General features: G+C 40.4%; 2 protein-coding genes across 2 annotated transcripts in view; one reads left to right on the plus strand and one right to left on the minus strand.

The window, feature by feature from the left end:
• LOC140294513 (protein NLRC3-like) overlaps positions 1 to 22,554 on the minus strand; it is a 1,060,349-nt gene that overhangs the window by 413,387 nt on the left and 624,408 nt on the right. The gene's annotated exons all lie outside the window — the stretch shown is intronic.
• Positions 8,220 to 13,033, plus strand: LOC140296173 (uncharacterized). The gene is made up of 3 exons (XM_072379704.1): positions 8,220 to 8,262; positions 9,315 to 9,391; positions 12,023 to 13,033. The coding sequence occupies exons 1-3, from the start codon at positions 8,220 to 8,222 to the stop codon at positions 13,031 to 13,033; spliced, it is 1,131 nt and encodes a 376-aa protein (XP_072235805.1).

Below are 22,554 nucleotides of genomic sequence, written 5' to 3' on the forward strand. Positions count from 1 at the left end.
TCCTAAATGGAGGAAACCAAATCGGGCTACAAAAGTTATCAAAAGCTAAACTGGAATTCTAATCAAACTTTAACCAAAACAAAACTCTGGAGGTACGCTCGACTTCAGTGATCAAACAGAGATCAAAGATACTGAGTACAATGGGGATCAAATACTGAGGACACAGGATTCAAAGGCTAGAGGTTCGGCGGCTAGGATGACGACTGAAGGTACAACACACTGGCCCCCGACAAGGGAAGATGAAGACTATTAAAACACACGAGGAACCAAGGGGAACAGGTGGAAACACTTGGGAATCGGGGAAGACAATCAGACACTGGACACGGGAGGAAGAGCAAGTTATCTGAAACGAGAGGAGAAGTTAACATTTCAAAATAAAACGGGAAGTGACGAGACAACGGATTTCAAAACTTAAATTGTTCGGAGATCATGACACTCTAATTCAAGCTCTTAGAGTTTCCAGCCGATCTTATTACAATTGTAAGAACTTTACTAAAGTATTCAAGGAATTTAAAAAACACTCCCTTGGGGCGGATGTAGAGCAGTCGTCCACCATTCGGAAGGTCATGGTTCGACCAGGCTTCCCCCGGTTCACTTGTTGAAGCAGCCTTGGCCAAGACATCAGATCTGATATAGAAGGCCAGAAAGAAGACAAACTGATTCCTAAACACTTCATTCAAATAAAAGGTACAGATTCAGGTTCACTCAGAGTGTACCCAGAAAGCTGCTGCACGTTAATAATTGATTATAATGAAGTCATATAAAGCTGCAGCAGCTGACCTCTGATCACTTTAAGACTCTTTTATGCTTTGCAGAGTTTCAGAGTGACGGCAGCCTGCAGACACAGAGGACTGATGTCGGAGAAGAAGCAGAGGATTTCCTCTTCATCTACATAGACCTGGTCCAGACAGCAGAGAGCTGCAGAGGGAAGAAGCTGAGTAAGTGACACTTTGATTAATTCTAATTTTAACATTTAATGCTGTTTTCTCTTCTTACAGAGGAACTCTGAATGTAATATGCTCAGTCACACTCGGTTGATCACCGTGCTCTGAAGAGAATGAAACTCTAAAACTCGAGTCCTGATATGAGATCCTGAGTCAGATGTTGTACTGGGCTTTGATACATGACTCAGGTGAAATTAAAACCCAGTAATATAGTTATTACTGATTGCCGATGATGACAGCTCACAGTCAAATATCAGTATTTACCTCCCAGAATCATAAAAACTGACCTCTCCACTACTATTGTAGCTCTCTTCTCGTGTTTAAAACACTTATCTGAAATATTCCCTTTAGCTGATTAGTCAATTCCTCCACCCAGAGTGAAGAAATTATCCATCCATCCATTTTCTATACCGTCAATCCGGTAGCGGGTGGGCTGGAGCCTATCCCAGCAGCGGGGTACACCCTGGACAGGTCGCCAGTCCATCACAGGGCCACACATAGAGACAAACGAGACAAACAACCATGCACACTCACTCCTAATGACAATTTAGAGTCACCGATTAACCTAACATGAATGATTTTGGACGGTGGGAGGAAGCCAGAGAATCTGGAGAGAACCCACGCAAACACAGGGAGAACATGCAAACTCCACACAGAAAGGCTCCAGGTGGGGATTGAACCTGGAACCCTCTTGCTGTGAGGCGACGGTGCTAAACACCACACCACAGTTTTCATTTTTTACATATAGATATCACGCCTTACCTGTGATATCTATGTAGATGAGACAGTGCAAGTAAATGGGCACAAGTGAAAAGTAAGTGTAGTAGACATTTGTTTTTCTATCCCCCGGAATTTGTGGGATTAATCTCATCTTTGTTCTCTGAGAGGAATGTAGTGATCCACGGAGTTTAGGCTTGTATGACGGTTTCTAAACAGCTGTTCAGACCCAGAAATCTCTCTATAGGCAGCATTAGTGACTTAAACATCATTCAGGCAGCCATGGATCAATGAGTAGTGGGGACACATCTCATCTTTTTAGGTATATGGAATATCCAATGTCATGACATTATGGAGAATCTGTAGGAGGTTGAAGATCATTGATGTAGTTGAGGTGAGAGATTATAACCATGGTCTGTCCCAGGGTTAGGTATTGACAGTGTTTCCAATTAGGAACCAGGATAAAGTTGACAGAGCCATTTTTATGTTGATTTTTAAACAGACTGTTTGGTTGGGATGATCAATAGATGAGTCTAGGAGAGGTTTAGTAGAAAGTGTTGCTCCTTCACCTATGTGGACATCTTTAAGAGGCTGGCTGAAAGTCGTGCTGAAACCATGTGGTCATCTGGTGAGAACGAAAGGTGCAATTGGTTATTATCTGCAAAGTCGTGAGTGGTCAGCAAAGAGAAGGTGCTGTGTCCACCGCTAGGTGGCATGTTTAGAAGAGGTAGGAGAAGAAGAGCAAACAGTGTGTGGAAGGTTTATGTTTGTTTGCTTATGCATTTAGCATATGCTTTTATCCAAATCGATTTACATTGCTAGGCAGTCAGGGTAAGGGGGTCTTGACTGAGGACCCCTACTAGAGGTAGTACCTTTCATGCAGGGGATTTGAACCCTTGACAGGCACATGAAAGGTGGAAATCTTACCACTACACTCCACAGCTCAGTTAATAAAGGAGCAAGTGAAAAGTAGTCCTGTTACCGTGGTGATTCTACTTTAGCCACCTTCAAACAGAACAGAAGGGTCCTAGTGGTAGGGAACCCCAGTAAAAAGGTGATGGGGTGTTTATCCTTCTCATGGTACTTTGAAAGAACATCCAAACCTTGTGTGCCATGCCTTAAATTCCACATCTCAGAGTGCAGGTAGATTGACATTGTAATGTTGCAGGCTGCAGAGATGTCAGAGGATTGTGCTGCTACTAATGCAGCAATAAAACACATCACTAAACAACTACAAAGAAGGGAAAATAGACATTTTCATCTTGTGATCTCTGTCCACACTGTTTATCTGTAACTGAACGTCCCACCAAATGCTGACAGTGGAAAGTAACAGTCATGATCCTGCTGGAAGTTGACTCCTGTCTATGGCTTATTTGAATGCCCACTGAGTAACCATGGTAACTTATGTCCCTGAACTAGCCTATTGTTATTCACAAAAAGAAGCTAAAAGGTCGACTATAACAATGCTAAAATCCAAATAACAGAAAACTAAAATCAGTGGGCTGGCGCCTCAGTGGGAAGCATACTACTGGGCGCGTATGTCCCTCCTTAACCTGGGATGCAACACTACAAACAAAAGAAACCACTACAACCACACTAGAAGTGGTTGTAGTGGTAAATCTGACCAGTGATGACATCTGTCTGTCCTCATTCAATCTGGAGAAAATCCTTCTGGAGAAAACCTGGTCTGATGAGGAGAGACGGCATCCATCCCACTTTGGAAGGAGCGGCTCTCATTTCTAGCAATATGGACGAATTTATTAGTCATCCAAAAACATGACAACCCAGGGTTGAGACCAGGATGCAGAGTTGTAGTCTTACACACTTCTCTGCATTTTAAAACAAAAACTTTAACTGAACAAAACCATCAAACTATTAAATGTGGTTTGCTGAATATTAGATCTCTCCCTTCGAAGTCTCTGTTAGTGAATGATTTGATTTGTGATCATCATATTGATATATTTTGTCTTACAGAAACCTGGCTGCAGCAGGAGGATCATGTTAGCATTAATGAATCAACTCCCTCTGACTATTTAAATGTTCATGTTCCTCGAACCACAGGCAGAGGAGGAGGAGTGGCAGCTATCTTCAGATCAGGGTTACTAATCAGTCCTAGACCCAAGATTAGTTTTAGCTCTTTTGAATCTCTGATTCTCAGTTTTTCCCACCCAAAGTGGAAATCACAAACACCTCTTGTGTTTGTTGTTGTGTATCGTCCACCTGGCCCTTATTCTGAGTTTTTATCACAGTTAGTGCTGAGTACAGATAAAGTCATTGTAGTGGGTGACTTTAATATTCATGTAGATGTTGAAAATGACAGTATTACCCTCCTGACCTAGGGGTGTCAGGGAGGGTCTCGAAGGCCTTTGCCACCACGTCTGTATGCGAGTACAAAAAGGCAGAGTGATATCGGCCTTTATACAGCAGGACTGCAGGATTTATTCTCATAAACCCAACAATGCACATTAGTAATTATTACAAACCATGCATAAATGTGACGCTTCTGTCCGTCACCACAACAAAACAAACAACACAAAACAAACCCCTTTCTTGCTTACATTTTACATTGTACCCTGTTAGCTACGTTAGCAGTTAGCAACCGTCACCTCAACGCATGACATTAAAACAGTTAAAACTCAAAATTACTCGGTTGTAACTCTCTATACTTTCCACTCATAACATCGATACTCTTGAAACTTGTTTTAAAACACAGACATGTACATTTGGATAAGTTAACCCCACCTGTATGTGAGTACAAAAAGGCAGAGTGATATCGTCCTTTATACAGCAGGACTGCAGGATTTATTCTGCAGAATCTGCGTAAGGGTTTTGGGTTTCTCAGGCGTAAGGCGCCCCCTATTGACATGAAAGAGTATCGCGCTACTACCAAAAACAACAACAGTACAATGAAATGTGCACTGAAATCCCATTTTCTGATACCATAACATATAACAAAAAGCATATTTATAGGGGTTTCTTGTTTTCTTTTTGTTTGTTTTAAACCATTTCAAACACAAATTTTAATGCACTCAGTATTTTTGTACACTTAATGAGCTTAGTTTTTAACCCTTTACCTAGGGTTTGTCTTTAACTTATGGGGAAGTTTCAAATCTGAAAGTATAGATATTTCTCAAGTTCTATTGAATTGAATATATACGAAATATTTTCAACGATCAATCCTACATCTATTTACAGGTAGTTTAATCACAAGCATAAGGTCCTTATGCTTGAACATAGTGTTTAATGTGGCAAATCTGTGAATTGCACAGAAGTCCAAAATCAAAACACCACTCTCACAGATCAGCCTGAGCCTTTCCTGCAGCGACACAGTTGAAAACTAAATCACACGCTTGCTCTTCATCCAGGGGTTTGTGAGTATACCCTCACCTGGCCACCCATCTTCCTCTCTAGACACTTCCAGATTATAAGAGTCTGGAGTCCAACTATATCTAGTTGGTACGGCTCCACCTTACACACCTGCTCTGGCTCCCTCCTTGTTTGTGATGCCAGGAATCAGCACACACACCAGCAGTGGACAACAGGGTCAGCAGTAGCGATAGAGTCGACCAGAGACAGCTGAAAGGATCCCGAACCAAGCCAGCCAAGCAGCAGCAAAAAAAGCAGCGGTCACAGAGCAACAGCAGCAGACCGGCTGTGAGGCGGCGGTCACAGAGCAACAGCAGCAGACCGGCTGTGAGGCGGCGGTCACAGAGCAACAGCAGCAGACCGGCTGTGAGGCGACCAGCAGAGAGTTGAGGGAGAGGAGTCTGTAAACTTCCTCTTGCTGTGTTGAGCTGCAGAGGCCTGGGGATGATTCTGCATCTTCTGGCCTGTTGGCGGCTTCCTCAGAACTTTCCTCTTTGCCATTTTCAAATGGAAATATGTAGAAACCCTCAGACTCATTCTCCAGAATCTCTTCATCTACTCTGTCACCCCACAGAAGTGCAGGAGAGGATATTTTGGTTTGACTCAAAAAGGACTTTTTAAGTAAGTGTTGTTTTTCAGGCGGTTTGTCTTTCAGGCTTTTATAAACTACAGTGATGTCATGTCCTTTGATGACATGTTTCCATTGTGATGTCATGCAGAACTGTGAGGTCATAATCAGTGCTGACATCACTTCTTGTGATGTCAGCAGCGATGGTGCTCTGTTCTCAGTCACCAGTCATCACGTGTGCTGTTCTGCTCTCTTTTTCAGCTTTATGATCTTAACTGTAAATAATATGCAGCACATGTTCATAGAGCCCAGGCAATGGTGGGAAACATGGATTGTATGAATGCTGTGTGAAATGTGAATGAAAACAGAAGCAGTGACCTGCAGATCCTTTCTATATATGTGATAACTGAATCTGAATGTATCAGTGTCCAGGTCAGTAATAATGTATTTATTGTATGTTACGGTGCTCACAGCTGCTTTCTTCATGCCTCACCTGGAAGTATCTTTGAAGCTGCTTTGTATGTTGTCTACACTGACTGTGAAGCAAAAGTAACACAACAGCCACATCTTCAGGCTGTTCTCAGTGTTTCCAGCACAATCATTCAGCTGTTTTCATGCATCAACATAATACAGTAATAACAGTGTAGTTATGGTTGTTTCTATTCAGAGCTGCTTACAAGCAGAATGGGATTATTTCTACGTGTCAGCATACAGTGTATAACATCATTTCTAGTGAAAATCTGACTTTGAAAGATGTTAAAATGACAGAATCAGCATGTAAATGATAAAGTGTCTTCCTGTGGATGTTCTCAGATATGTACAGTATGAACACTGTGATCCTTTCCCACATGTCCCAGTATGTTTGATTGTGTTCCAAGTGAGGGTCAGACTGGAGAAAGTGTCATGAAGCTGTCACCCTTAAACAATCAATAAAAGCTCTGAATACAAAAGCATTTCAGTGTCATCTCTATAAGTAATGATGAAAGAAGCAAAAGCTTCAGCTGCACCTCCTGAGCTCTACTTTCCATATTGTCTACACTGACTGTGAATCAAAAGCAGCACAACAGCCACATCTTCAGCTTGTTGTTGAAAAGCTGTTCTGACAACATTCACAGCCCAATAAGCAGCACAGTGACAGCAGTGTAGTTGGGTTTGTGGGTCAGAGGAAATCTCATGTTCCAGCCATGTGATCCAGAACAACCCATGTGAGTGAAGGACAGACTGCAGCACTGATAAAAATGTCAGTTTGAGATGAATTCACAGGCATCAGTGTTTCAGTGGAACTGAAGGTGAACTGTTTGAGAGCTGAACACTGACAGGACTTTGTTTGCATGATGGAAACATGATGAAGAACAACATGACAAACTAAATCCATCATGTCAGAAGACAGAGTGGGAAAAGAATGAAAGTCAGCAGAAATTCAGCTCCATTATTGAATGAAGTCAAACACATTGAAGAGTTGGATCAGAGTTGAGGAGCTGTGTGGATTTGTAGTTGTGCATTTTCATCCCAGCTGTTAAACAACAGATAACAGTGTGTGTTACTAAATTCACCACCAAGCTGAATGTGTTTGTGGGAACATGAATGTTTTTTAGTCTTTCTGCATCATGTGACCCCGATTTTAATCATCTGCTGTCAGATTCAAATCAAGACCATGAAACCACACAGCAGCTTCAGCTGAGCTGTCAGTCAGCAGCAGCGGTCTTATCTGTGGGCCGCAGGGGCTGATGGGAGCTCTGAGGAGCTGTTAGAAAGCACGTGGCCCTGGTCTGATCTCACAGCTCGTCCTTGTTTGGCCTCAGCTGCATCAGAGCGCCACTTCTCCCCAGGTTCACCAGAGGAAACACCACTGCACAAAATGCTTTTCCTCCCAGCTGCTGCTCTGTGCTGTCTGTGTTCAGGTGAGTGTTTCCAGCCAATCAGGAGCCAGCAAACTCCACCTGGAACACACACTGTCACACTGACCTTCATCTGTCTGTTTGAGTCTCTCCAGCGCTGGTTGCCATGGCAGCACAGCTGATCCAGGACCAGTTAACACTGACCAGGAGAGTTGGTCAAAGTGTCTCCTTCAGCTGTGGAACTGACCAGTGTGATGAAAACTGGATATACTGGTACCAGAAGAAAGAAGCAGAAACATTCACAGTGATTCTGGATATTAATAAAGATAGTGGTGATGATTATAAAGGTTATGGTCATCCTCAGAACGATGATTTATCAGCTGTGAATAAACAGAACGGCTGTGAGAGAGCAGTAAACCACAGCCCAGGTTCACTTATTTCACCTCCATCTCAGACAGAGTCACAAACATACTGAGCTGAGGGAGTTTCTTCCTCTCTGCTGTCTTTATTTATATAACTTTTATTCAACTTTTTCTTCTTCTTAAGAGAAGTTTTCTGAAGGTTCAAAGATAAAAACTGTGAACATTTCAAAGATTTGTTCTGGAAAATGATCCAAATGAAACTTCAATTCACCATAAATAAAAGCAAAACATTTTAAAGACATTTATTTAATACTGAATGTTTTCATTCAAATGACAGACCAAAACTCCTGCTTTGGAGATGAACCCTCTGTGTAATGCTTCTCACAGTTAAATTTTTATCTGCATTCTGGTGGTAATGTCAACCATGACATCCAGCAGCTCTTTTCTCCACCTCTCGGCCAAACTCGGTAGTTCTTGTGATGAGAGATTTCAACTCGTGTAACCTCTCCCAGGAACTGACGAGCTCCAAACAGCTGGTGACATGCGCCATGCAGGACAGCAACACACTGGACCACTTCTACTCCACCATAAAACCCTCATACCGCTCCATCCCCCACGCTGCCCTTGGACACTCCGACCACTGCATCATACAGATGGTCCCCACATACAGGCAGCAACTGAGAAGGGCCAAACCATCCAGGACTACAGTAAGGAGGTGGACTCCAGAGGCAAGGGACATGCTTCAGGACTGCATGGAGTCTACTGACTGGGAGTCACTGAGGGGCCCTGAGGATGACAACGGCAGCTTTTCTGACACTGTATGTTCCTGCATCAGCTTCTGTGAGCAGGTCTGCCTCCCAACCAAAACCATCACAAGGCACAATAACCGAAAGCCCTGGTTCTCCAAGCAGCTCAGAGAGCTCAGGCGCCGGAAAGAGCAGGCGTACAGAGAGGGTGACATGGACACATTCAGACTGGCCAGACAGGGCCTCAAGAAGGCCATCAAAAATGCTAAAGAGGACTATAGAGCCAGACTGGAGAGTGATTCAGGCACCAACGACCCTGCAGTTGTGTGGAGTCCCCTCAGAACCATCACAAACGTCCCCTCCCCCGGACTAGCTTACGATCTCAACACATTCTACACCAGGTTTGAGAGACCCCCTGCTGCTCCATTGTCTATATTATTGAATATATCCTCTTACCTATCCTTCTCTCCTCACTCTCCTCAATCTCAAAACTATCTCTCACTTAACTCCCCAAACTATCTCCAAACTATATTAATGCTTTCCAAACTCTAGTATCCAAACTATCCAAACTCAAAACCTGAACTGACTGTAACTCTCCATAAAAAAACACATTTTAAATGGAGACTGAGGGGTTTATATACCTGTCAATACTTAAGACAAAATCTGAACCGCGTCCTGAAGCAGTCACGTCGTACGGCCGCATAGCGAAGCATAGACATATACAGTAGCGAGCCTTCTGACGTCATCATTTTCGGCTCCTCCCCTAAATGCAGCAAACCGTTCCCTCCATTACTCCAGACAAGCCTCAGTCAGCACGTCTCTGAACATCACAACAGGAAGCTGCGTACAGGTAAGTCCAGAAAAGAATACATGTAGCGGTCAAACATTTGCAGAAATGCCTTCAAATTGCTCTGTGTCATTGGTTTGATTCCTGCAGCTGGACACGGGCAGTCAGAACATGCACCAGAGAGTGAAAAAGTTTAAATAACCTGGCTGCTATTCACAGTTAGCATGTCCTGCTAATGCTAATGCTAATGCTCTGCAGTACCAGACACACAGCCTCAGCTATAAATTTCCCCTAAGCCGGCCAGATGGACAAATAACATGGAGCTTTATCCTTTCAGCTGTGTGTGAAACATACTTCTGGGCCCTTTTCTAACCGTTTTTAACAGTTTTTTTTAATAAACTTCTTTCTGTAGTTTTGCTGAAATCTTTTGTCATTTAAAAAGTTTGATGATCAATGTAAAATTTAGAATAGTTCTTTCCAGGCTTATCTGGGTATCGTTTGGCTTTTTGATAAAACTGGAGCACAAACATGAATAGGAAGTCATAGCATTATTATAAAAATCGGTGATCCAGGAAAGTATCACACGAGCAGAAGAAATACACAGTTATCCTCAGTATCAGTGTCCGGTTTCTCAGATTTACACTCTGAGAAAGACACCATTAAAAGACAGTCTGACTGTCCTCTTCAGAAGTGTCTCATGAAAACTTCATTATTCAGTTTTCTTTATATATCCAATATTTTATTTTATCCACAAATCAACAAGGATTGATGGCATTATAAAAAGGTTGTACATATATTTACTCATAAAGCCCACATCTGGAGTTAAAATGGAGCTAAAATGATCCTTATTAGGAGGATCTGTGCAACTTTTAGGAGCTGATACTCTGATCTGACCACAACACAAGATCACTTTTACTCTTCAACTGGACACATAAGTTTACCAGTTAAAATAATTTCGTAATTAAAATAAAGGAGATTGTAGGTTATTTGGGTTGAAAAACATTTCAGAGTGTGAATTTCCTTCATCTCAAACTTTAGGTTTCACTAAAGCAGCTTTCTGGAATGAATCACTGGACGAGCACTTCTGATGCCAGAAAAACACTCCTTTATATTTAAATGACAGCCTCAGAATGGTCCACTTCATGTTGTTCTTCAGAGTGTCTCAGATCAGTCAGACAGCTCCTGCTGACATGCTGTTCGCCACACAGAACTAGATCATCCCCCCACTGAAACATCACATCTTCTCAGTGTCAAGCCTCAGTCCAGACTGAAGCTCCCTGAGTGCTGAACCGTGGGCTTCAGAGTTTAACCTGTGACAAATCTGAGATTACTCTGTTACTTTTCTGGATCCATGACAGCTTCTGGAAATGAGAACAAATTTAGAACTAGAGAAAATCTGAACTTCAGGCTTTGGGATGATATTGGGACCCTTTCCTCAAACAGTATCATTGTCTTAATGTAGTAAAAAGATTTAAGTTGATCATGTTACACTGACTCAGATGGGATTCATGGGATATTGCACACAGTGGGTGTCATTCTACAGAGTATATTATTAAATTTTTTCTGAATTAGATCAAAAAGCTCCAAATATTTTGAACTGTGACCTTAGTGGGTCTTTAAAGAACCAGTTTAAAGTTCACAGGAATTTGAATAAAAACCACAGTTAAAAGTTTAATGAAATGTGACTAGATGGTTAGAAACTGTTCAGAAAGCTTATCAAGAGAAGAAGAAAAGTGGATGTGTGTAAAAACATGCTGCACGCCACAGCTGGATCTTATTGTATGTACTGACAGTTGCAGACAGAGTCCATCAGTCTGAGGACCAGGACCAGAATGGAGCAGCAGAACCAGGATCCGAACCCCTCCACCAGGAACAGAGCCGGCTCATCCTCTGGTTCCACCGGGCTTCAGGTCAGTGTGGAGGACATTAAAGACATGTGGACGAGTTTTGAAGTTCCGTGTATCCTCCGCTTGTTCTGGTGTTTCCTGGTTTCATCTCCTCTCTCTCTGAACTGGAGATACAGATGTGCTGCAGGCTAAATGATCTGCTGGAAGAAAATCAGTGGGCAGATTGTTGTGGTGGGCTTCAGATTTGAGAGGTTCAGGAGCTAATCTTCATTATTTGTGTTTATAGTCTCTGGATTACATCAATTAAACCTGGTGGTGGTAATACTTTAATGGTTAAATGTTAAATGACAGGTTTGTAGCTCTCTCTACCTCAGTGTAAATAGTTGTTTTAGAGTGAAGCTAAGACTATATCCCTGTTTGCTGTTGAGCTGAATGGCTGTAGACCACTGGGTTGTAAGCTGGAACAAAGGGTTAGTGTAAAGAATGCTATGTATTACCACAACTGTTACTTTTATTAATTTAAACCATTATTCATCAACCTTTTTCAGCCCAACCTTTAAATGGTGTTTAAGTGTAGCACAAATTCCCTTTCAAAGTTTCATCTTGACAAAAAATAATTAGTAAAAGAGCAAAAAAAGCAAGAGTTTACTGCTTAAAACCCTGAATGTGTACAGAACACATCAGAGCATAGTACTCGGCCTTCACGTTTGATCGGAAATATTGAGACCTGTGTGGATGGGTCCGTCCAAGTCCAGTTAGAATATGTTGGTTAGCAAAGGTTAGATTAGAGAAATCTTTTGTGTTAACTTCAAAAGGATCAAAGTCTTCTTCCTCTCTGTCATTGCAGAAACATATAGCCCAAGAGGGATCCAGATGGTGCCGCTATAAGCATTGTGGGGAAGTTTTCAAAAGATCATCACATCTGAGGTATCATCAGAAGCTTCATAAAGGAGAGAAACCTTACAGCTGTTGTCAGTGTGGGGCAGTATTCACTACGACTTCCCATCTTAAGACACACCAACGTATTCACACAGGAGAGAAACCTTACAGCTGTGGTCAGTGTGGGGCAGCTTTCACTCAATTAGCTAATCTAAAGACACATCAACGTATTCACACAGGAGAGAAACCATACAGCTGTGGTCAGTGTGGGGCAGGTTTCACTCAATTATCTAATCTACAGAGACACCATCGTATTCACACAGGAGAGAAACCATACAGCTGTGGTCAGTGTGGAGCAGCTTTCACCGAATTATCTGGTCTAAAGAAACACCAACGTATTCACACAGGAGAGAAACCATACAGCTGTGGTCAGTGTGGAGCAGCTTTCACTACAATTTCCAATCTTAAGACACACCAACGTATTCACACAGGAGAGAAACCTTACAGCTGTGGTCAGTGTGGAACAGCTTTCACTCAATTATCTAGTCTAAAGACACACCAACGTATTCACACAGGAGAGAAACCATACAGCTGTGGTCAGTGTGGGGCAGCTTTCATCGCATTATCTGGTCTAAAGAAACACCAACGTATTCACACAGGAGAGAAACCATACAGCTGTGGTCAATGTGGGGCATGTTTCACTCAATTAGCTACTCTAAAGAAACACCAACGTATTCACACAGGAGAGAAACCATACAGCTGTGGTCAGTGTGGAGCAGCTTTCACAGCATTATCTGGTGTAGAGAAACACCAACGTATTCACACAGGAGAGAAACCACACAGCTGTGGTCATTGTGAAGCAGCTTTCACTCAATTATCTAGTCTAAAGAGACACGAACATACTCACACTGCAGACTGGTTTAAATCAACAAATTTTATAGCATATAAGACAACGTTAACTTGGGAGCAGGAACAGTAACTACCAATCAAAAGCCTTTCTTTTGTTCAGATTAAAACTATTTTGTGTGGATTACCACCTTCTCTTGTCAAGACTTTTGTTCTGAATTTTCTGTGGGTAGCACATGTTTGAAGAACTATTGAAAGTGCTTTATAAATTGTTGGGATTGTTTTAACTGTGGCCAGCTCTCCCACCATTCAAGACAAACATGGCATTGATTATGAGTGTATGGACAGAACTATATGCAATCTGTTTGAAACTAGAAACATATTTTATTCTGTTATACTGAACGTTTATATTTTGTTTAAAGTTAAGATTCACGAAGTAGCTTTGCACAAGCTGTGGGTATTTATGTAAATATACAACATCTGTAGACACAATATATAATTTCATTTTAATGTGAAGTCTAGCTTTACACTAGTCTGTATTTCATTGTTCTGCATTTTATTAAAGGTCAGATGTCAACACTTCTCATGCTTTTCAGAGATATTTTTGAAGAAAATGTGTGTTTGGTTACGAGGGAAATTTGACCCTTATTATCTTCCCCAAAGACCCAGAAATCTTTAATGCAGTCTGACCAGGCAGCTGTGTGATGCTCATGACTGAAGCTGAAAGTTAACGCTGTTCCAACACTAAAAGGGCAAGAGGCTCAACTTCAAGCTGTGAAACTGTTTCAAATGTCTGTTGTGTTGATGTCAAGAAGAATTCTTTCTAAATGAGACTCAGAGACCGTTCCCATCCTCGGCTGGTCGTACAGACCACCCCCGCGAACGTCTTCTCTGTCGCTTGCGCTTCAACATTTGTGTTGGAAAAATTATATAGTTATACTATGACAGAAGAGTCCCTCCATCTGTTCACCTTCTATGATTCAAGCAAAAGAGTTTTGACTCTGGTACTAGTCTTTCCCATAATATTAACTGGTGAGAAGCACCTCTTATGTTCCTTCCCATAACAAGGAATGGGGAGAGAAGCACCTTTCCCCATAACATTGAATATTCCTACCCATAATAATAAATGGTGAGAAAAGCGCCTTTTCTCATAACATTGTGTGATCAGCAAGCATAAACAACATAAATAGCTGGAGCACCATTTGGTCGGGAGACAACTCTGAGCGGTCTTCCCGACAGGTTGTGTGGATTTGTGCGGACTTGTCTCTTTCTTGCAAGAAATAAATGTTTTGTGTTAATTAATCGTATCCAGCGACTCTGAGCCTAATTTTACAGAGAATTTTTCTAACATAATGGTCCTTCGAGCCGGATTCTAAGTCCTTTCCACCTTCCAGAATCGGAGCTGAAACCGTGCACGGGGGGGTCCAGGACTCCTAACTGAAGTCCTCTCAGCACAGTTTCTGATAGAGGCCGGCTGCCACTGGCTGGAGGAAAGGTAACAGAATCTATTTTTGAATCAGTGGACAGACTCGCTGGATTCTTCGTTGTTTAACTTACCAATGGATTTATGGTAAGGAACCCTTTGTATTACTATTGTTGGTTGGAAATAGTGTGATTATTAGGGAAAATTTTGATTAATTAACTAGCAATTGATATAAAATGGTGCTCCAGTTATAGTCATAGAAAATGGAGGCTTTTAAATAGATTGAGTCGTTGCTATTTTCCTAAGAATATTACTATTTCGAATGCAACCTAGTAAAGAAGCCTTTTAACTGGTAACTGTGTAAAAGTTATGTTGGATCACTCACAAATGAAGCAGTCAGAAAAAGTAAGCCTTTTAACTGGTAACCGTATGTAGGTTGTGTTGGATTAACCCATAAAAGAAGCAGTCAGAAAAGGTCATCCTTTTAACTGGTAACTGTGTATAGGATTAACCCATAAAAACCTAATTAGCGGTCAGAAAAGGTCATCTTTTTAACTGGTAACTGTGTGTAAATTGTGCTGGATTAACCCATAAAAGAAGCAGTCAGAAAAAGTCAGCTTTTTAACTGGTAACTGTGTATAGGATTAACCCATGAAAACATAATAGCAGTCAGAAAAGGTGAGGCAAAGGAAAAAAGCCTTTTAACTGGTAACTGTATGTTGTGTTGGATAACCCACATATGAAACGGTCAGAAAAGGTCAACCTTTTAACTGGTAACCGTGTGTAGTGGTGGGATTAACCAAGGACAACAAAAATGCAGTCAGAAAAGGTTAGTCCATAGTCTGTGTGAGAAGACTACAGGAATAAATAACTCCGCGCAGCGCGTTAGAAAACGGAATCTTTCTTAAGAGAGTTTGCGATGAAAGATCGCAAGTTTTAAATCCATGTTAGTTTTTGTTAGTGTTATACGTCTAATCGTTTGTTTGTTAAAGGGGCTGGTTGTTAAATTGTTTGTTTGTCGAATTGTTTGTTAAAGTCTTTGCTGCAGTGTTGTTTTATTTGCTATGTATGTATGGGAGTAAAACAGCTGTGTGTGTGTGTGTGTATTGTTGCTGAAGGTATAGGTCATTGTTGAACTGTTGCTTTGTGATAGAATTGTTGGTTTGCTAAAAGGGCTGGTTGCTGAATTATTTGTTTGTTAAATTGTGATTTTTTCCTTCTTTGCTACAGTGTTGTTTTATTTGCTATGTATGTATAAGAGTGAAACAGCTGCTGGTGTGTGATGTTGTTGATGGTGACGACAGAAAAAATGTATTACTGACTAATTGAGTTGAAGTGAACATTGGAATCTGGTTGTTGCTCGTGACATAACGACAGAAGTAGTGTTTCATTCAGTAGTACTCAAAATAACTCCACTGAAAATTGATTAGCTGCAAAAGGACAGTATGGGAAATATCTGTTTTAAAGCTAACCGGGAGTTAAGTGGGAGTGCTAAAATCATGTTTCAGAAAAAACCCGATAATATTGAATACTTAGAGAGATGAGAAAATAAATTTGGGTTTGAGGGAGAATTGAACATGGTAAAATTGTCCAATCCTAGAGAAGGGGAAGACAAAAGTAATGTACAAAGTAAATCTAGTTAAAAAAAACACAACAAAAAAAAAAAAAAGAACAACAAGGATTAGAGCTAGACATTTGTACAAGTTTGTGTATTAAGATTTAACAGCTCTCTTAAAGAGTTAAAGTTCAGAAGATCTCAGACAAACAAACAGATCATTTCAAATCTTTACTCCTTTCACAGGAAAAACTATCTGAGCAAAAGATGTTTTACAACCTGTGATTTTTATAAATTCCATATCAAACCTGCCATTCTTAGGCAAAGTCCTAGGAAAAGTTGTATACCAACAGCTTTCTGACTTTTTCCTGTCTAACAATGCTTTTGATACTTTCATCTCACAGTCTTGATTTTATGTGTTTAACTGAGAGATGAAACAACAAGACCGAGAGTGGGGAGGGTCTTTGTGCCATATTCAGGGCCAATATACCCACTCACAAGATAAAACATTTATTTTTGTCTTTAATTCGAGCATGTGTCATTTAAAAAGGGAGATAAAATTATCTTAAATACTTTGTCTCACCGCAGAATGATTTTATTGATGATTTTACTGGAATTTCTTTAAATTGTGTGCACTGCTGTTGACTGTTTAATCATAACAGGGGACTTGAAGGTGCACATAGATGTAGGCCATAATAAGCAAGCTAAAGAACTCACTGCTGTCTTTGAAATGTTTGGTCTAACTCAGCGTGTGACTTTGCATAGATGAAGAGAGAGTTATTTTCTGAAATCATAAAAAAACTGCAGTAACAACTCTCATGTCTTGCTTGCTACAGTAAACAGATTAACAAACCCTCCAGGTTAGAACTCATTTCTACATATAAGGGTAATGAAGTCGGAATATTCTTTAATGACAAAGTTCAAGGCATTAAAAAATGAAATAATTTCCACCTGAAGCAGGTCTGAGACCAGACAGTCAAACCCTTCAGGTGCAGATGATTTTCAAGCCAAACTGAAACATTTTCTAAATTTGAGATTAGCTCTTCTGCAACAAAATCATAAGTGTATCAGAAACATAAGCCGAAAATAGAGAATTTAACATATTAATGTTAAGTAATGCTATGGTTAAGTAATGCTTCATTACTTCTGATTGACTAACTTCCCTAAAACTTATGAACTGACATCATATTCATCAGAGATTAAAGCATTTATCTCACAGAATGGGTTAAAGTGAGTATTAGTATATATATATAGATATATAAATATATTTATATATTTTATATATAAAATATATTTTTTTTAAAAAACCAACACAGCAATGAAATATGCTATGTGAGTCAGATATCAAACAATAGCTTTCTTAAAGAGAAATTTAAAGACAGCTGCAATAAATCAGCGTAATATATGGAGTAATATATTAATACTATAAGCAGTTTCTAAGCCTGCAGATAAATATTAATTAAATTAAACAGAAAGGTGTGTGCATGTGTGTTCAACAGGTGCCAAACTAGATGGGTCAAATGCAGAGAGTAATTTTGTGTGACTTGTAACATGACAATAAACAGTCATCTTAATGTGTTTGCACAGCAATGGAATAAAGAGGGCATGCAGAGTAGCACTCTGACAACAAAAAGAAAAGGAAGAAAGGACTAAACTTTTTGTTGGAAGGGAGAGAAGCAACTATTTAGGTGATGAGGGAAAGCAAAAACACAGATCACAACAGGAGCAGAGACAGAGGAAGTAGAAGGAGAGACAGAGCAGGAGGCTGTGTGGAAGGAGGGGGCATTGGGCGAGGGACTGCAGGAGCAACAGTAAGATAGAGGAAGAGTTTGGGAGTCAGTTATGACTAGATAAGAAAAAAAACAGGAGCTGTAACCAGGATAGAAGCAGAAAAGCCAGAAAAAGTGCTAAACTTAGAGGGAATTGAACTTATCTTATAGTATGACATCAAACCTGAGATTACATTGAATGTTTCCGGGACGGAGGTAACTTTTCTATGCGACACAGGTGCAACACGAACTGTAATCCATCCTGATGACATTCCGGGAGTTGAGGAATCCAAGGAAATTATTTGGGTCAAATCAGCAAATGGTAAGAGCCATCCTGAGCGTTTATTCTGAGAAACTGGATGCATATACTAGTCCATTAAATTGGACCACGCATGCAAAACCAAATATACACTTACAAGGACAGATCTGGAAGAATAAAGGTGCCATTTACTATGAAATGTAGAACTTATACTGCCAAAGAGTTTGTTTAAATATGCTTCAGTATCGAGCCATGGACTACGTCATGTCTCTACAGGAGGGAAGGTAGCAACAATGAACAAGGTTTTTGCAGTGTATGGTTTTAATTATAATAAAATCATAATATCATAATATGATAATAAAGAATTTTTGTCTAACATGTCAAATATGTGCAAAATATGATCCATACATATGGCCTAGGACCGGGACGAGGACAGTTCCCGGGGCCGGAGGACCCTTTTCAACACGTTTGTATAGATTTCATTGAATTAAATAAAGGGGTCTCCCTGGTGATTAGTGATGTTTTACCAAATGAAGTGAAGTATTTCCAAATGCACAGGCAGATGTACCCTCAACACTGGTGAATTAAATATTACCTAGATTTGGAATTCCTGAAAAATCTACAGTGATAACAGGGACGCACTTTGTAAACAACATTATCTTCCTGATGGCGAAGAACTTAAAAACAAAAAAGGATCTCAGAAACCACTGTGCAAGACTGAAGAAACTGGGAAGAATTGGGTTACTGTTTACCACTAGTAGTCCTAAACATACATATTACTCTAACTAGCACAGAATTAACTCTATTTGAGAGGATGTAAAATGTATGACCATTTTTACTACCACAGAACTATTCACCAGACATGATGAAGAAAGAGAAGAAACCTTAGCAGGATACATGGTTAAAATGTTAACAAGTAGAGAGATCTATTCTGTCTAGTGTCTGTTCCAGGTGACCCTGTGGAGGAATCTCTAAAACCTGGAGACTGGATCCTCATCAAAGTGATAAAGAAAGATAACTGCTCCAGCCCAAGGTGGGAAGGTCCATATCAGGTACTGCTTACAGAAACCACAGCAGCTAAACTAATATATCCTGGATGCACTTATCACACTGTAAACTAGTAAGGCCACGACCTGCAGAAGTAGGGAAAGATTAGTTACCCACCACCGTTCTCTGAGGCATGAGTCTGACTACAAAGGGGAGTTCTCTCAACAGGAGGGGGTTCGTCTCAACCTCAGTGAAGAAAACAACGGCTAAAACGAGAACATAGGGTGTGGCTAAAATAAGACAGGGATAGACAGACAGCAGCCGTGGCATCCATTTAAATTACCAGGATTTGTAGGTTAAAAGGAACCAGTTGTGTATTGTTAATCATTATTCTTATTATCGTATTCCTAATTCTATGGGATTAAGCACAGATTAATAAAAAACTAAAAGATAATGCATTGAATCACCCTCAGACCCTTGACACAGACTGACCACAGAGATAGGAGGTCCTTCAGGTCCAACAGACAACTTGTCAACCTATTTTTTGTTGCAGGAATAGATGGGGTGGCTGACATTGACTTATGCTCAATTATTTTATGTAAAGACAACAAAAAAGCCCATGTGTATTCTGAAAAGTACATATGTGAAACGTATGTTAATACAAGATTTCTGAAGAATCGCCAGTGTATCAGTTGGAATTTTGTTAGAATGTATACAGCATGACAAAATAACCAATCTAATTGTATTGAATGTGCAAAAGCCAGAATATAAATATAGAAATGAAGCATTACAATTGCATTACAATTGTATAATGAATCTTTTGTACCTAACACAGAGCAATGTAAAACTCTCTCTTTGTTGTTCCCAGCAGTTAAGAAAAGAGATGTACTGCCCTCAGCGTTGGCTTATAAGGGTAATTATATATGTTTCATCCACAGGGGTACAGGTAAGAATGTGGGTACACTCATGTCAGATTATTGTAAAAAAAATCCATCAATGTCACTCAGGATGCAGGTAACTACTCAGCATCTTGGTTTCGGAACCAGACTTCCATGAGAGCAGACCTCTGGTGGCTGTGTGGGGATATGAAACTGAGGTCCGTCCTTCTGCCTAACTGGCAGCTGCACAATAGCCCAACTACAGATGCCTTTCCATCTGTTCCCTGTGGGGGACTTTAAGGCCTTGGGTGAGAAACTGCAATGTCTCAAGCGTTCAACTGCGTCTGGAGGTTCATTTGACAACAGAGTGTACCTGGATAGCATTGGAGTTCTGAGTCCCAGATGAATTTAAAGCTAGAAATCAAGTAACTACAGACTTTGAATCTTTTCTTTTCTGGTGGGCAACAATAAATAAAAATGTTTATTGGATAAATTACATCTACGAGGCATTGCTGAACAATTAAAATGTTTGGAACTTTATTCTGTTCCTTTATTCCTAACAATACTTCCGCAGATGGCAGAATCACAAAGAGGGACTCGCCTCACTCTCTGCAGAGCTGATAGAAAATCAACGACCCCTTCACTGACATGATGGAGAAGTGGTTTGGTCTCTGTTTGTTGTCACAGCCATAGTAGCCACCTGTGCTTGATGTTGTATCACATGCTTGACAGGACTGTCCCAAAGACTGATTGAAACCACCCTTACCTGCATAATGTATCAACAGATAGAGGGAGATGATGACAACGAGCTACACGTGGACGATGGAGACGATGATAACCTTTAAAGTTCAAAGTACTTTGAATGACCCCGAGTGAATTCTAAATGATTTCTCTAATGATTATTTTTGCGTTCATATGAAAGACCAATGAACATGGGAATTGGACCTAATAAAAGGCAATTCCTGAATGTAGAGCATTGTAAAGATGATATGTTGCTTCTTCCTGCTAACATTTGTCCACAGTTTGATGAACTGCATCAGCAGCAGAACCACTACAGGACTCAAAGTCAGGTAACTGAACAGGTTTCTGGAATTCTGGTATTCCCATCATGCCAAGATGATGGTGGAACAATCACAAATTTTTATCCACATGTGTACAAAAGGGTGGACGGTGAAGCTAAGCGCTCCACCCCAACTGAATGAAAAGCTGATTTGAAGAGTTCATTCCACCAAGTAACGTCTAACAATCTACAGCCTTCAACCACTGTATGGCTGAATTATATCCTGAAGTGTCCTAAAAGAGGATTAGTTAGGGAATAAGAGGTGGTAAAGACCTCTTCCGGGAAGTGAAGTGCTAGTAACCTCTCCTTCCAAGATAGCTTAGCAGTTCCAGACCCAGCCGGACTGATGTTCGGCCAGAAGCAGACGATTGCAGAGTGGACTGAATAAACTGCATTGTATTATTATTATTATTGTTTGACTGTTCTTGATTTTCATTTATTATTATTTTTCATTTTATTAATTTTTCCATTTAATATCAATTTCATATTATTTATCAATTGCATATAATCATATTTTCATTTATTATTCTTATTTTCATTTCATTAATTTTTTGTTTGTGTCATATTTCCATTTTTATTATTCCATTGTATTAATTTTGTCCATTAATCATTTAGTCATAGTTTTATTGATTTTTGTCCTTATTTCCATGTATTTTTGGTTGTATCCGTTTTGTGTTTGCTGGTCACACCTAGGTCCATCACCATTCATTGAAATTAACGGTTCGGAGTGCGACCTTTGATACTGAGAAAGTGACTAAGCGGTCGGTTGCCAAGGAGAGAATGGGGCCATAGGAGAATTTTCCCGTAAATAAAGCAAATGGGTTTTTCGCTCCTATGCACTGCGAACGATAGAAATACATTCAATGTTAATTGTACAGTTTTAATACTTCATAGCATAAACAGGAGGGAATGTTGGAAAAATTATATAGTTATACTATGACAGAAGAGTCCCTCCATCTGTTCACCTTCTATGATTCAAGCAAAAGAGTTTTGACTCTGGTACTAGTCTTTCCCATAATATTAACTGGTGAGAAGCACCTCTTATGTTCCTTCCCATAACAAGGAATGGGGAGAGAAGCACCTTTCCCCATAACATTGAATATTCCTACCCATAATAATAAATGGTGAGAAAAGCGCCTTTTCTCATAACATTGTGTGATCAGCAAGCATAAGCAACATAAATAGCTGGAGCACCATTTGGTCGGGAGACAACTCTGAGCGGTCTTCCCGACAGGTTGTGTGGATTTGTGTGGACTTGTCTCTTTCTTGCAAGAAATAAATGTTTTGTGTTAATTAATCGTATCCAGCGACTCTGAGCCTAATTTTACAGAGAATTTTTCTAACAATTTGCAATTGAAGCATTTGTTCTTCAAAATTGATGAGCTCCAACTGCAAATACAGCTGCTCCACCTCGGTTGCCATTGTTTACTGTTGTTAACTGTGACCGGAAGAAAAAGCATGGATTCGGCTATAACCTCTGAAACCACACAAACACACAGCCACACCTCCCTACCGGCATGGTGAATTGCAGAGCAACGTGTTCCCTCGATGCAGAACTTCGAGTGCTCAATGAAGACGTCACGTTGTCAACGTTCTGGAAGAGTATAAATCTAGCTTAAGCATGGGATACAACAACAACCACAGGTGACAGGTATGGCTGCTACAACTGACGCTCCACCGGCCAAACCACTCAATCTTCCCTGTGAAGGGATCATTGAACGCA

Source organism: Leuresthes tenuis, unplaced genomic scaffold, assembly GCF_036924035.1.
Source record: "Leuresthes tenuis unplaced genomic scaffold, fLeuTen1.0.hap1 SCAF_1, whole genome shotgun sequence".
Classification (NCBI taxonomy): domain Eukaryota; kingdom Metazoa; phylum Chordata; class Actinopteri; order Atheriniformes; family Atherinopsidae; genus Leuresthes; species Leuresthes tenuis.

Coding starts and splice junctions, on each gene's coding strand:
- LOC140296173 (XM_072379704.1), top strand. CDS start 8,220: ATGACATCCAGCAGCTCTTTTCTCCACCTCTCGGCCAAACTCG. Junction 8,263..9,314: donor CCACCTCTCGGCCAAACTCG/GTAGTTCTTGTG, acceptor CCCTAAATGCAG/CAAACCGTTCCCTCCATTAC. Junction 9,392..12,022: donor CAACAGGAAGCTGCGTACAG/GTAAGTCCAGAA, acceptor CTGTCATTGCAG/AAACATATAGCCCAAGAGGG.